The following is a 16,567-nucleotide window of genomic DNA, read 5'->3' on the forward strand; positions in this document are numbered from 1 at the left end:
CAATATTACCCCGAAGCATATTTGAGTTACAGAATATTTAAAAACGAAACAAATCTTGAAATAATATAACCATCTTACCCATATTTCATTTCCATTATACATCACAGTAATACTACATATTTTTGGTGTTGATTAAAAAACAACTACATGTTTTGTTAAATAATTTATTGCATTTCAAAAACTCCCAACACAAAATATTATTCAACACTTCATAACAAACCGTGTTATATTATTCCAGTTATCTAAATAAAATAAACTTTCTTAAAAAAAAATACTTTCAGCGAAATTTCAATTTAAAAAAATCCCCGTTTGAAAATCAAATTGAAATCCATATTGACTATCATTTTGAGCAAGATGCGCTAAAACCTGCCATATTTTCACAAAAGATATTGTAAAAAAACCGACAAGACAAAGATTAAAAATGGAATAACCGTGCCCACAATACACCTACCTTCAGGTTTACCTACTGACCAACATAAATATCATTTAATTTATAATACATATTTAGTGTTTAATACTGTACTCTGGTTAAAAAGAAATTCTTAAATACCGCAGAATTAAGTATTGTTTTACTGATATTTGAGTAGTTTAGTTGGTCGATGTATAGAGCTTTCTATACTATTGGCCATCGGCTGACTACGCACAATCTAAAACAGATTAAAACCCTAAATATCTAAGCCACTCAACCTGAGGCCAATCCACCGCCTGTCCTCGCTTTATTTGGCGAATATAACATTAATGGTTAACAACATTTGTATTTACAATTATTTAAATCTGTGTCGTGAAATATTTATAAAAAGTATCGATTATTTTGGATGAGAATGAATAAAATTTTTAACTATTAATTTCGATAATTAATAATATTTTTTTAGACCTAACCTAAGAATAATTTGTCATAACAAATTTGGTCTTAGATGACACATTTAATTCTAGACCCATTAGATTGCCAGGTGGAAGAATCATAATATTTCATTGATTATTATAATATAGGAATAATATGTTCACATCTAGCAACCTCAATTGTCTGGTATTGAATATGTTTTATTATATAATAATTTCTCAAAGTGTTGCCATTAAGTTAGTAATACTTATTAAACACAAAAAATATGGGTATATCACTGAACAAACTTCACCTAACGTGTATCAAAAACAATCACAACTTGTAATGCAAATGATCAACATACAATCAACCTAAATAATCTAATGAACTGTGTATGTATAATCTATAAGCAAAAAAATATTTTAAAACAATTCATGTGTATATTGTAAATCTGAAAAATCTATATTACACAAGAAAAATCACTCGTATAATGAAATCTAAATTCAATAAAAACATAATTGTATATTAAAATTTATCACAAATATACTATGCCATATTTGGTGTTCATAACATTGCTACTTAAATAGTTTCAGGTATGAATTAAAATTTAAATAAAATAAATTGATATTCATAAATAATAAGTAATAAATGCACTGTGTAATTTTGTTGCACGTTAACAATTTGAATAGTTTCTACATAGATATGAACAAAGAAATATGAGATTAACTGGGCTCGTAAAGCAGTAGTTATCCTCATTATATTTGTGTTAGGCTGCCAATAATAAGACAAATATTGCCAACTAGAGGTTTGACTATTTGGCAATGTAAGTAATGGCAGTTTGGACCTGGCACGTGTTATTTATACATTATTTATTTCATTATTATTTATAAATAAGTAAATCTCTTTGACAAAATAAATCTTGTTTATTATATTTAAGTAAATCGATTTGATTCACACATACGCGGACACAAATGGAGAATAAAAGTTTTTGTTTTAACTATTTTAAAAAGCCATCACAGCTGGTGTCGGCAATAATTATCATTAATCGATTTATAGGAATCGAAAAATAATGTAAACATTTATTTCATCCGTATACATTTTTGTGTCCGCAAATGTGTTACAGTGTTAATATTATCATAATAAAATATCTACAATTGGAAATATTTACACAATTCAATAAATATATCTGTTATACATTATGCATATTATTTCATGTATTAAAATGTCGCAAAGAGAATTAGTGTCATAGAACCCTGATCATGTATTGATTGCGCACACTTCTTTGGAACAAATTTCACTTTAATGACTCGCAAAACCAACTACAAATGAGAATAATTCATTCTACAATTAATCCTAGATCAACATAAACAAACCCAACAGAAATAATATAAGTACTTTTAAAATTCGTAGGTGGTTGTATTTGTATATCTGTTAAAAGCTTACTGGGGCAAGTTTAAAGGTAGAAATAAAGTACTGAAGCAGTGACAAATGAAACAAGAAAATTGGTCATTACAATATTTGAATTGTGCGATTTTATACAACGTGCTTAACACAGGTAGAGACAAATTTATCCAAGATCATCACAAGAAGAACGCATGTACTGGTGGGTTAATAAGTAGTGCGCCTTTCAACAGATGGCACGTCGAGCGCAGAATGAACATTCCTTTTAAGGACAATCTGTTACTACGCACGTGTCAAAATTTCGGCCAATTTCAGTGTATTTCGACTGTGTGCAAGCATTTGTAGGTAATTCAGTTTGGTGTTATTGAAAAAAATGGACCAAGCCAAATATTGTGTACCGATGCAGTATTGTGTGCACCATTGGGTGCTTATAGGGAAATGATGATAATGATGATTCCTGCCTAAATAAGGCAGGTAATTGCAAGTAAAATTATTTCATTCATTTCAAAGACAATTTAGTGTCTAGAAGAGTATGTCGCTGCTTCAGTAGAAAATAAATTTAACGTAATAAATATGTATCGTATACTGATTAGGAAATCACAACGTACATTAACATATAAACAGGTAATGAAATCAAGCAACACAATTCACACATTAATGTCTAAACAGCCCTGAAACCGAAGAGCGATGGAAGGAATTGTGGGTAGCCAATTAAGCGACTCCGGCACTCAATATGCTCGGCTTCCCGGTTTGAGTTTCCTGGATACGAGCAAGAGGAATAGGTACTGAAAAAAATACAAAAATCAGAAAAACAGAAGACTGCAAAAATTTCACTTCCATTGATTCATATAAGGAAAAAGACGATTTAGCTGTAAAGTCATAACCGATATAAAAAGGGATTTAAAAAATACCTTTAGTCATTCCGGGAAGAGCTGAAGGAGGATTGCCATTGAGCTGTAATAAAATATATAAATAATTACAAATAATACCAATCTACAAAGCCTTAGTATTGGATATCCATTGAGTGATAAACCTGCCAAAAAAGAAAGGAAATCATAAAAATTGGAGCTACAATCGATTTTAATGCTAGCAACACAACATTATAAGTAGCCTGTATTAGGAGGCATTACTTGATGAAAACTCGTGTCAAAGCCAAGGAAAATTGGCTCGATCATTGAGAGTGACTCGACAAGTAATTTCAAAACCATGGGAATAATTCAGAAGCAAAAAATTGGGTGCCGTACGCGTTGAAGTGGTTTTGCCGCATGACAATGCTCGACCCCATGCTGCAAAAGTGGTCAGAACATACTTAGAAATGTTGAGATAGGAAGTCCTACCCCACCTGCCATGTTCTCCAGACGTTGCTTCCTCTGATTATCACTTGTTTCGATCGATGGCACACGGCCTGGCTGACCGGCACTTCCGGTCTCGTGAAGGAGTAAAAAATTGGATCGCTTCAAAAGATGGCCAGTTGTTTCAAAGTGGGATTTATACGCTGCCCGAAGGACGGGAGGAAGTAGTGCTCAGCGATGGACAATACTTTGAATCATAAATGTATAACCAGTGTTTTGCAATAAGGCCTCGAATTTTGGAAAAAAACAGCGGAAGTAAAGTTGGATACCTAATATTTACTCCAAAGAAGACAGCAGTAAGTAAATTTAGATTATTTTGTAGAAAAAATATTTTCTTTTGTATTTGATTTTACAGTATTCTCACAATTTACACAGTTTTAGCAAGTTGGAAAAATCCACCGCGAGTGCATGCATACAAATTCTACCCCTGGAGTTACAGTTCATGACGAAGCCGATCAGAGGCATTCAAAATGCATCAGAGATTCACATTTAATTTCAGAAACAGGGAGACCAATTTCACGTGCAACATTGTTAGTTGGATGCGTATAAATAACTTTGTAAAGCGAGGCCTCTAGAACAGGCATTTATTTGCCTAAATGGGACCTATTTTTCCCGTTAAAAATTCATAATTTTTTTAAAAACAATAAATTTAATTATATCATTAGAGGGCCACTAACCTTGGGGGAATCGGCCAACACAGACAGGGTGGGTTCAGGTGGAACGGGGCTGGAGTCTCCCGGGGGTCGACGGGCCTGCAGAGCGCGCGCGGCCTCCAGCTGCTCCTGTAGCTGCTTCAGCTCCAGGAACTGGCGTTGGAACTCGGCCGACTTATCCGCTATCTGGACACAGCAGACATTCCACTTTCATTATATGTATACTATAATTTTCTAAAGAGATGAAAATTAAGTAAGATTTTTTTTGACATGTAAGTTTGTATTATTTCATAATTATAATGTTCTCTCTCGTGAGTTTAAAAAGTGTTATTCATTCTCATGTTAAGATTGCTATTACTTGGTTTGATAGTCTATTAACAAACAAACAAAAAACCACTGAACTTCACTCATTAAAAATTCAATTTCTTCAATGATTTCATGTTTATTTCGTGTTATGTAGCTGAAAAGTAATGAAACGAAAACAAACAAAAAAATACTCGCATAGGACCACTCTCGCAGAGGTTAAACCTGAGGATGTGAGAGCACTTGCCCCCTACTCGGGTAGGTAGCTCTTAGTAGCTCTAATGGCCTTTTAAGTAATCATTAAGGAATTAGGGTTGGAAAAGGAGATTTGATTTTGCAATGAATATGAGGGCATTCGTCTTCTATTCAGTAGCCTGGCTCTTCAAAGACTTTGGCTTGGAGGGGAGGAATTAATTTACGGGGACCCGTCACAATAGATCAACATAGATGGTAGTGACTTCAGTAACTTGTTTTGCACTGTCCCCCATTTACAAGAATAAGATTAAGTCCTTCTTCGGGCAAATGCCAGGAGTAATTTACATAAATACACTAGGTTATCCTTTGTAATTTGTCTGATGCCAACAATATCAATATCCAGAGAGAAAAGTAATACCTGTTGTGATAGATCGGAAATGTTTCTATTGAGTACATCGTTCCCCTGTCTCCAGGCCGTCTGCAAGCTGCTCAGGGCTGCCGAGTTGTTCTGTACAGCCTCCAGAAGACCCTCCACCTTACGCTGAATAAATCACATTGGTCTTAATTGAGTAGCCAGGACCCGCAGGGAGTTTTACTGTCACTGATTTAATTATACAGATAAAATATATAACAACTTTGTTTTTAACCAGTATTTTTTTTTCTTTGTACCAACCGGTTTCAACGCGTTGTAATATTTAGTAATCACTGTTAAAATGAAATAGAATAAAATTATTTTTAATAAATCAAGTTTTTCTACCGCCATTTCTTGGTGGATCTGCATTTTAATTATAATAATAAAAATACATACATAGTTTTATTTTACTTTTATTTATAATTTTTACAAGTGACCAGGTTTTGTCTGTATAATATAGAAATTTATTTAGTCTCCCACCAGTCTGACGATGTCAGTCACTGACGAAATTCGGTCACTGGCTAAAATAATAAATAAAATTGGAATAAAACTATTTAAGTATTTTTATTATTATAATTAAAAAGCAGTTCCACCAAGAAATGTCAGCAGAAAAACTCAATTTATTAAAAGTAATTTTACTCTATTTTATTTTAACAGTGAGAACTAAATATTACATCGAACGATGGAAATAATAAATCAAGTCTTTTAATCATGTAGTTTTTCTAAAGAAAGCGTGTGGTATGATCTTTAAAACTAGACAAGAGTGGACTAAAGGAAATATTGTTTATTTGGTTATTTATTATTTCGTTCCTTTTATGAATAGATTTTTAATTTCTATGATTTCAAAGTTGTCTAATTTTATTTTCAAAATGAAAAACTTTTAATCCAGCGTCTCCATTGAAATTATGATTATTTTCTATCAGATGGTTCGCGAATTCAAAAAAAAAAAAATTATTTAGGTACCTTAAGTGTTCTTTTACCATAATATTCAAGTTTATTTTAGTATTTCCAATGTATTTAATGACAATCATTACAATTGAATTGGTATATGCCAGATTTATTATATTTTAGGAAGTTTGTATTTGTGATTTTTTAACAATGTTCCTATATTATTAGCTGTGTAGAATGCAGGTTTAATGTTTGATGGTAGGGAATTAGAGTTTATATCAAATATGGAAAAAAAAAACAATTTGAAAAAATATGTTACTACTACTACTACTACTACCATCACGCCATTTCCCGTAGGGGTAGGCAGAGAGAATGGACCGCCACATACGTCTATCCTGGCATACAATCCTAGCCTCTTCCACATTCATACATCTTGTCATACATGCCCTTCTGTTCTGTCTGCTTTTGACATGACCAGAATTAAGATTTTGGTTTATCTGATCATGCCACGTCTTCCTTGGTCGTCCTTGTCTCACGTTGCCGTTCATTTTCGCCATATATACTTGTTTTACAATTCTTTCGTCGTCCATTCGTTCTACGTGACCAAACCATCTCAGAGACCCTTTCTTAATCTTATCAATTATACTTGACTCAGATTTACACTCTCGCCTGATTTCATCATTCGTAACCCTGTCATAGATTGATTTCCCACACATTAGTCTAAGAGATCGCATTTCAACCGCGTTCACTCGGCTTTCATCCTTCCTCTGCCAAGTCCATGTTTCACTTCCATACATAAGTGTTGGGACTAAAACTCCTGGGACTAAAACTTAAATGTAATGTTTTTGAAAGTTTTTATTAGTTCTTATGATATTATGAACTAAATAACATAATAACGCATAAATAAATATTTACACTGAGAAAGAGGCAACTTAGTTAATGTTTAAGATTCTACATGATAAAAACATAGCAAACCATAGAACTAATTATGGTTTTCACTCCGACTTTCCTAAAATTCTTAGGTCTGCCAACATTTTAATTAATGTTCCTAGTTTTAATTTCTTTGATAACAAGTTTTTTTTTCATGCGATCACTGAATCAAATTCAACAATTACCATCTCTCCCCCCTTTTTCATTCCTAACTAGTCCAATTTTGCTCCCTCACTTCCTTAATGTTACGTTAATGATCTTGCATTCTGTACTTTTGCTATACTAATTTATTAATTTATTTTTCTATCATACATAAAATGTATATCATCCTTAAAAATGTCCACTGGGGGTATATATAAATAAATAAATGAGTGACTGCAAATCAAATGCTCACTTCACCAGGAAAAACAAATTAGAATTTGATGAGGTTAGATAACCGAAAATTAAATGTATATCAAGCTAAACGCAGTTATTATAATTTAATGATTTATTTTTAGATTAAAGGTTCCATATTTCATCTGGGGTGTTTGTACTTCGGTAAAAATCTTATTGGAACGGTCAGCCAAATTTTGTAAATTATTTCATTCTGAAACCAATCTTCTGGGGAGGGAAGGTTTTTTTAGGAATGAAATAAAATTGGGGACAACAGAGCTTCTAACCTCTGATCCTTAACAAAATCAAATATCACAATTAAATAAAGTTTTCATAAGAATAGAATGATTGAGCATTTTGGCTTACATGGTCTGCTTTGTAGTCCTGAGTGGCCCAACTGATCATGGAAGCCAAGGTAGCGTTGGCCTGCGATACATTAGCAGCCAGCTGCGTCAGAGCAGTGCGGAACTCCGCTTGCTGCGCCAGCACTGGGGTGAGGTCCGTCTCCCGACTTCTCTCCTGAAGAACCTCGGTACTGCGGTTCCACAACTGGTTCACTTGGTTCTAAAGAGGAAATATGATTTTCCGTCAATGAAGACGTTCAGTGCTACGAAAATTTGAATTGAAATTGTGAAGGGACGAAGAACGGGGTGATTTTCCCTCCTCGGTTAGATTGTGAAAAAGATTAAAAAATATAATATTCATCTTCGACATCAATTCATCTAAGGATGAGTCTCGTCCCTGCCTACCTCTAGCCGAGTGAAGTCCTTCCGGAGCGCGTCGCGGCCCTCGGCCTGCCCGCGCAGCGTGTCTACCGTGGCCCCCATGTCCTTGAGCTGCGAGCCCACGCGCGCCACGCTGGTCTGCAAGTCCGCCAGGCGCTGCGGCACGGCCACCAGCTCGGGGGCGCCAGCCACCTGCTGCTCCACCCCGGTCAGCCCCGCGTGGAGAACCTTCACCTGACACAGACACGGAGAGATGAGAGCAGAGGAACACTTTAGGTGTGTAGAACGGTTTCGGGTTATGTGGAGAGGGCCCTCCGTTGGATAAAATACCTACATATCGGCCATTAGCTAACAACACCGTTTAAGTTGTTTTTGTTTTTTTTAGAGGATGACGAAAAAAGTGCTAATTTTATTAAAAGCTCAACTAAAGTACGCCAATTAAAAACTGAAGCCTAACATTCCTTTTCAGTGAGGAAGTTCAGTGCTATGGGAAATTGAATACCAAAAATGTTTTCTTAAGTGCAGTAAAAATTAGACCATTAAATTATGCGGCGAAGTTTCTTAAAAATGTAAGAAAAAACTATTTTGATAAAAATGAACTACTTTGAACAACGTTACTAGTTTTTCAGAATCAACCAATGGTAGAATATTATCAATAATGTCCGGTTTACGGGAAGCCAATTCACCAGTCAGCAAAACTCACCGAAGAGAACTTGTGACGTCACAAGCAGAGTAATTTTAAAATTACAATCAATACAAAAAATCACAGCGCTGATAATACGATACATATTTTTTACTTCCTTTAATTTTGTCTTAGTTTGATAGTCTATCAACAAATAAAAAAATAATAAAAGACCACTGAACTTCCTCACATTAAAGAAAATAAGCATCTTTTTCTCATCTTGTAAAAATAACAAAAATTACCAAAGCGGTGTTGTTAGCTAAGTGACAATATAAAATTTAAAAAACGGACTTAAAGTAAAGGTATTTTTAAAATGTGACATTTCAGAAAGTAATATATATGTACGTTACTTTATCTTAAGTCAGGCAATGTGTAGGTACTAACCTGCGCTGTGAGATTATCTGTACGCAGTACGAGCTGGTCGAGGCGCGCAGCCATCTCCGTGTGGTTGTGAAGGAGCTCCTTGGCTGCCGAGTGGCACCGCTGTAAGGCATCTCCCACACTCTGGCTGCCCATCGACACTGGGGGAAAAGACACATCCAAAGTTATTAAATTGTTATTGCAATAATGCTTGTCTATGATTTGCCAGATATGGATGAAGAAATATATTCAACTGCAAAAGTTGCGCAGGATATACGACTTTAATAAGAAAGTGCACATGGCCGGGTAGTACTGGCAGCACTTTTTGGGTTGTTGTTTTTGTTATGCGTATTTTAATATTACTTTATGTTTCGGACAGCATCATAGTGTCCATCATCTGAAGTTGTAGTGTCTGGGGCCACTCGATCTCGACCGAGATAATTCCCTGGCCTACAGCACCTGTAGATAACAGATATACGAGAGGAATGCATCCATGTTGGTCGGGGTGCGGAACTCATGTCTGTGCCATCTTTGTCCCGATCTAAGGAAAGGTGGAGGTAATTAATCATTTACTAAACAGGAGTCACCGGACGTGTCTGGGGCCTGAGGTTTTTGATTGCGGGTGCCCCTGGACATCTTTTGCTAAGGACTTCCCTGAGCACGGAATATACGTCTCCTTTATTGATTTCGCTTTATGAGGGAAAATTCTTCAATAATTGTTTGAGTAGGTATGAGTGGTGGCAAAAGTTGGTTTGCAACCAGTAGTCTTTGGGTAAGTCTGCTGCTTTTGGGTGCGCCGCCGGTGACCAGCCTTGAGTGTCACCTGGGGGCGTTCTGGTGCACCAGAGAGTAGATACTAACACTTCCTATCACTGTCGACATAAAGGGGTTTAAACTGGGTGATGGATTTATTTATTTATTTTATTTGTACTTCCCCTTGTCAATACCTTGGGGGGGTGGTTTAGAGCTATATTGAAAGGGACATTGAAAGTTGTAAATGTAAATATTTTTTCGCGCTTTTTCTTACTGAATTTGGTTAGTAGAGGAAGAAATATAATCAATTTGTAATTTTTTTTTAAATTGGTCTCTTGTATGAGTGAATCCGAAGTAAGACATTTAGTCTTTAAAACGGATTTGTGGATGCTTTCAATGTCCATCATCTGGTAAATGTAGCACATCAGCCCAGATGACATGCGCTACAATGCTCTCTGAAACGTAGGCAAGAATTTCTATTGAAACACAGCAAACAGAAAGGAAAAATGCTACTAGTATCTGACAATGGAGTTAACCAGAGTAATCTTCAATTGTCAATAAAGTAAAATCGATTTTTTTTATCGAAAATGTGAATATTTGTAAAATAAAGTAGAAGTAACTCCATCGGTAACATGTAATTGAACAGAAGTATAAAAAAATATAAAATTTTATACATTTTCGCAAAGAAAAATCGATTTTAATTTAGAGATTTGGTAATGTTTTCAGAATCCCGTTTGGCCGTGCACATGATACGATGAATGACGACAACATCCGGGCTAAAAGAGTGTCTGCGAAACCTTCGCACCTAGTTCCATCTCGGAGCGCAGGGAGGTGATCTGCTCGCGCACGTCGATGAAGAGCCAGACGACGGTGGCCGTGGCGGTGGCGCAGGCGCACAGCAGCAGCGCGGCGCACGCGCGCGCGGCCGGCGCGCACGCGGGCCGCGCGCGGCGGCGGCGCGCCGGCCACGCGGCCGCCGGCGGCTCGTCGCGCTCGTCGCTCGAGCCGCCGGCCAGCAGCGGCGCGGCGCGGCGGCCCCCGCCCGCGTACCCGACGAGCGCGTCCAGCTCGCGCCGCTTGCGCATCTTCTTGCCGCTGCGCGGCGGGCCGCCCCCGCCGCCGCCCGCCTGCGCGGTCATGCCCGGCGACTGCGGCCTCCGGCTGCTGGACTCACTGCTCGCGCCGACCGCTCCGCATTACACTGCCACGGAAGCCGCTAGTTTTACACTTCGTTTTATTATTTCACTTTTCGCGCGGACCGAGGAATGTTATAGTAAATTTGCGATTGAAATAACTGAAATAATCACCGTACTTATATTTTTACTATCAATAGAAATCTATTTTTTTATGAGTAAACTATTCTTAATTCTATGGAGTAAACCTTTATTAGCATGAAAACAATAAAAACCAAATTAAAAAATTAAACACTTAAGTTTGAACTTGCCATGAAAGAGTATGGCTCTTGTGTTTGGTAAGTACTTATACAAAATAATATAAAAAATAAAATACAAAATAATATAGAAAATGCATAAAAATAAAAAATAATAAATAATAAATAAACAATAAACAATTTACAAACAAAATTAATAAATATACACAGGCACATACGATACATACATTTCATTTTCAAAACACAGTGTAATTTAAGTTTTTCGCTATTAATTTCTTCCCGTAGATTCTGTGGTAAATTATTAAAAAGCCACCTTCCTATATACGTATAGTGATGTTTGGCTGTAGTAGTTGTCGTATTTTTCATTCGTGGATTGTGAAACGATTATATAGGTATTCTCCATCCCTGTTGTAATTTGTTAACCTTAATGACTCCCGAGGGGGTGAAATCCAGTCTTTTGTCTGCAAACGTTTGGACAAACTCAAATATTGTAATAAAACCAGCCGGTCCAAGAAGAAGATTAAAAATTGGAAAATTGTTTTCAGGCGTACCCCAGTATGTGAAATAATTCAGTCGGATGAATCTCTTCACAACAATAAAGGTTTCAGCTCTTTAACTTCACTAAAATCAACAGATGAAAGAATAGAAGAAATATGGATGTTCAAACATAGGCAAAATGGGGAATGTTACACAGTGTGTAAAGTGGCAACCAGCCAATGACAGGTCATAAGCCCTGTAAATGCCTAGATTTCCATATTCCCTTATTAAAGGTGTCCTCCAGACTCGATGAGAATAATAACACCTACTTTCCTTCATTCGTCCTCCATCACTCCTCATTGATTTCCTTTCTTTTCCTTGCCACTATCGCCTTGTTTTGTCCCTATTTCTTTTACTTTAATTTAGGGATGTAACGATTCCGATACCGATATATCGGCCTGCCGATTATATACAACCGATATTAAGAGTTTAAAAAGCGCGCGAAACGAACAACGTGCGCGCGACGTTGCCGCTCTGACGTTCACTCTTCAATCTACAGGCATCGCTATAATGTTCCTGTAGAGTCACAAAGAGATCAAAATAAGATTTTCACAGGTATCTGGAGTACTTGTGACAGTTTGATTAAAGAAGCAGAAGAGGAGCCTTTATCAAACATGTCTGCTTACCCTGAACAAGATGAGGTGGAATCGTATATAAGATGTCTAAATATTCCAATTAAACAAGACCCAAAGAACTACTGACGCAATGAAGATAAAAAATACCCGAAATTGAAAACACTTGCGCAAAAATACTTGTCTTATCAACTGAGCTCAGTTGCCTCAGGTGCGTCTGTTTTCAACTGCAGGTCTCATACAAAATGATTTGCGTAACAGATTGTCTGCTAATAATTTGGACAAACTTTGTTTTCTTAACGAAAATCTACCAAAACTTAACTTTAATTACCGACTTTATCTTTTGTATCGGTTTACTTTACCACTTTGTGTAATCGAATGATAATTACTTTCTTAATTAGCGCTTTGATTGCTTGATAATATTATTGATTATTCCACACAAATAAATGTTTTCTTCGAATTTCAATTTGACATTTTGGTTTACAACCTTCTCAAGGTTCAGTCTCTAATAAATATAGGTAACTTTTAGGCAGAATAAAGACAATTATTCGTTATTTATTTGTTTTTTTTTCTATTTCTACTAAGCCACCGATATTGGTATCGGTATCGGTATAGCCGATTATTTACTCTAATGATCGGTATCGGTATCGTATCGGCAAAATTATGTATTGTTACATCCCTACTTCAATTTATCTGAATAGCATTGTTTCAATTACTTATCATTTTATTTTGTATATAGTTTAAACCATCGTAGCTTCATTTTATTACAATTAAGTGAATACATGTTACTCGATGGCAGGCCCTACTATTTATAATCATTTAACATGTACACCTGTTTGTATTCTAAATAAATAAAATAAAACTGCATTTTTTTGTAAAAAAGTTAAGTAGATATTAGGCACACAAGACAGTACGTATTAAAGAGAAACGTGCATTGAAATAGTAACATTATAAAAAATGTGTTGAAATAGGAAAAAAATGTAGGTAAAAGATTGAAAACTCATTTCTTTTATTTTTATCTTGTAAATAACACTTTACAATTTTATTTATTTATGAGCGAATTCAACACGACCACAGCACTATTAGAATCGGTGTTTTGTTTAGCCCCTATGGCAATTGAAAAATTAAAAACGATTTAAAAAAGAACTTAGGTGCATTTATTACGCTATACATAACATACGTATGCCCCCATCTTAAATATTGCACTGCTATCTGGTCCCCTGTTTATAAATAGAATATTAATAGAATCGAGAGCGTTAAAAAAAATCCTGAAACAAATAGAATACAAATTTCATTTGCATTTCCCAAATTATGTAGCTTCTTTAAAATTTCATAACCTCGATTCATTAGCACACAGAAGAGATATTTTCGATCAGATCCTGCTTTACAAAATCGTAAATAATAAATTTGATTCCCCAGAACTAATTCATATACTTGCTTACCGCGTGCCACCCAGACCAACTAGACTGTCTGATATTTTCTATATTCGTAATATTAAAACTAATCATCCGAAACATTCTACCATCCCTTGTATATGCGAAGCATTTAACAATAATTTTAATAGTCTTGATATATTTAACACTCCATATAATAGGTACAGAAGAGAACTAATAGGCTCGATTCAGAATAACAGAGAATAGATGTTTTCTCTTTTCTTGCTCTTAATCATTAAATCAAATGCAATTTTCCACTCCTACTTTCCTCCAATCATCCTTCACCAGTCCTTATCAACTTCCTTATTTTCCTTCTCACTATTTCCTTGTTTAAACTATATAAAGAATAAATATACTATATATGTTTTAATATATAGTTTATTTATTATTTATATAGTTTAAACCGTCGTCGCTTTATTGCAGTATAATTGAGTGAATACATGTTATTGGATGGCAGGCCCTACTATGTATCTATGTATACATTTTTTATAGTTTTTACTTATATTCATTTAACCTGTACATTTTTTTTAAATAATGTATTTACATATATTAGTTTTTAAATAACTTATTTTCTAAATACTCCTCTTCGTTGCTTTCTATCCCTGAACAAATATAAGTTTTATAGTGAGAAGATCTTTTAATATAATTATGTATCCCCGTACTGCGGGCCAACTGTTTGTGACTCCTGACTTTTATAATCCGAATCATTTCTATCAAACTTATATGTTATTCTTATTTATATATTATGTAGGTGCATATAATATGCATTTGTGTGTTCGTTTTGAATCAACGTTCGCGTATTGTCAAACCTTATTTTATTGTTGTCATTATTTCGTATTTACTGCATTTTGTGGTTACCTACCGTATTGTATAGGATTCGTCGCACATTATTCATTCGATGTGTATCAGTTAAATTTTAAAATAAAATGCTTTTTTTTCAGAATACGGTTTTGAAATTTAACATACTTTAAAAATAAAAAATAAAATTAACAAAAAGGTTTCTAACATTTTACCAAGCTCTTTATTGTACCATTTTTAATACAATTACAAGTTTTAAACAATTATTTTTTTATACTTACGCACCCACACCCACACCCACACCCACACCCACACCCACACCCACACCCACACCCACACCCACACCCACACCCACACCCACACCCACACCCACACCCACACCCACACCCACACCCACACCCACACCCACACCCACAACCACACCCACACACACGCACCCTCTCCCTCATTCATTCCCACACGCACATGTATCCTCTCCCTCATTCATTCACACATATACACTTTTACATACAAACGTCACACAAATACAATTACTAAACTTCTTTTTTTATATATCATGTGTCATTATATTTACAGTGGATTTTTTTTATTGGCTTTAGCATTGTTAAGATTTTTCTACTTATTTTGTTTATGTAACAGCTGTAAAAATCCCAAATAAAATAAAATAAATAAATAAAATAAAATAAATGAGAAGCTCCTATCTCCCAAAAAATATTGTACAAATATTTTCCATTGATTCTATTCGTAAATAACCGATTTTTGGCAAAGTTTTCCGTTTGTAATTGGGTGATTTCCGTATTAGAAATATACCATATAAATAATATAATATACCAGTAAGGTAAGGTACACAGCGCACATTGCATGAATCAATGTTGTTAAATATGCATACGTAAAACATATCAATGATTATAATCGAAAGAGATAAGCGGATAGTAATATAATAATCAGACAATGAGAGGAAGTAATTGAAATTAAGTCATTATGCATTAATAATAAACTTCAATGATAATAGGCTAAATTAATAATGCATATTCATTTGATAATATTTTTTTAATGAGGAAATTAAATTTTGATAAGTATAACTTACTACATTGAGTAAAATCACTAAAATAAATTTAATATGCCAGCCGGTTTTAGAACATGACTGTTCCTTTGTCAAGGCTTAAAAATAAACTGACACTAAATATTTTTAATCTTACCAAATACCAAAAAGATTTATGTGGGTAGATTTAACATGGAAAATCGCAAAGTTGGTGCTTAAAATATTAATTTTAAGTGAAATATATTTTTTTCGTTATTTATTATAAGCCATTTTTGTTTAAAATTAAATGACCAAAGAAAATAAAAAGTGCAGTCCGGCATACAACGTATTTAAGAAAGAAGTAAAAAGTTACATGTATAATTATTTTTGTGTAGCACTGATTAAAAACACTGTTTATTTTTTATTTTTAGTAATTTATATGTTATCCTAAAAATATTGATGATTAAAAATAAAATAAACACTATTATAAGACGTCACTCCCCATTATGTAAACAATATTTTTTAATCTTTTATGTAATGGGAAACGTTCATGTAAATAAATGTATTTAATTAATATAATAATTGTATTCAGTGGTAATATTGTAGTTATACACTTATATTTGTAATCTGAATTTTTTTTTTTATTTTTAAAACCTAGGTACCTACATATCAAAAAAAAAATCGTAATATTATGACGCCACAGTATTTTTTAAATGCAGATTTTTATCCCTCCCTAGTACGATTAAAGAACGTATTTGTAAATGATGACGACATAGGCATACGCATATTTAAAATGTCCTTGGGTCAATTCACAAAAAAAAAATCGGTGGGGATATCGAAAACAAAAATCTTGAATTAATTTATTTACTTATGCTTAAATATCTACACTGGCCATGTACTTGATGGAAACTGTGCGGACGATTCTGATATTAGGCGACAATGTCGAGCTTATTGCACACGAGCTAATATG

The 16,567-nt window shown here is 34.6% G+C and overlaps 1 protein-coding gene across 6 annotated transcripts in view; it reads right to left on the reverse strand.

Moving 5' to 3' along the window:
• Positions 1-148: 148 nt before the first annotated feature.
• Positions 149-16,567, reverse strand: part of LOC148282847 (uncharacterized) — a 66,853-nt gene continuing 50,434 nt past the window's right edge. For 3 of the 6 annotated variants that reach the window (XM_088224451.1, XM_088224450.1, XM_088224445.1), the window contains exons 2-9: positions 10,652-11,140; positions 9,118-9,254; positions 8,076-8,285; positions 7,693-7,890; positions 5,143-5,265; positions 4,251-4,412; positions 3,133-3,175; positions 149-3,006 (exon numbers count right to left, since the gene is read on the reverse strand). In XM_088224451.1, the coding sequence (XP_088080577.1) occupies positions 2,933-3,006; positions 3,133-3,175; positions 4,251-4,412; positions 5,143-5,265; positions 7,693-7,890; positions 8,076-8,285; positions 9,118-9,254; positions 10,652-10,985 (1,281 nt within the window). In that variant the 5' untranslated portion in view covers positions 10,986-11,140 and the 3' untranslated portion in view covers positions 149-2,932. Of the gene's footprint in view, positions 3,007-3,132; positions 3,176-4,250; positions 4,413-5,142; positions 5,266-7,692; positions 7,891-8,075; positions 8,286-9,117; positions 9,255-10,651; positions 11,228-16,567 lie in introns of all 6 variants that reach the window. The other 3 variants (XM_088224449.1, XM_088224448.1, XM_088224452.1) reach the window with 3 other exon arrangements.

This window comes from Micrasema longulum, unplaced genomic scaffold (assembly GCF_059751315.1).
Source record: "Micrasema longulum isolate JH-2025_06_02 unplaced genomic scaffold, ASM5975131v1 h1tg000284l, whole genome shotgun sequence".
Taxonomy (NCBI): domain Eukaryota; kingdom Metazoa; phylum Arthropoda; class Insecta; order Trichoptera; family Brachycentridae; genus Micrasema; species Micrasema longulum.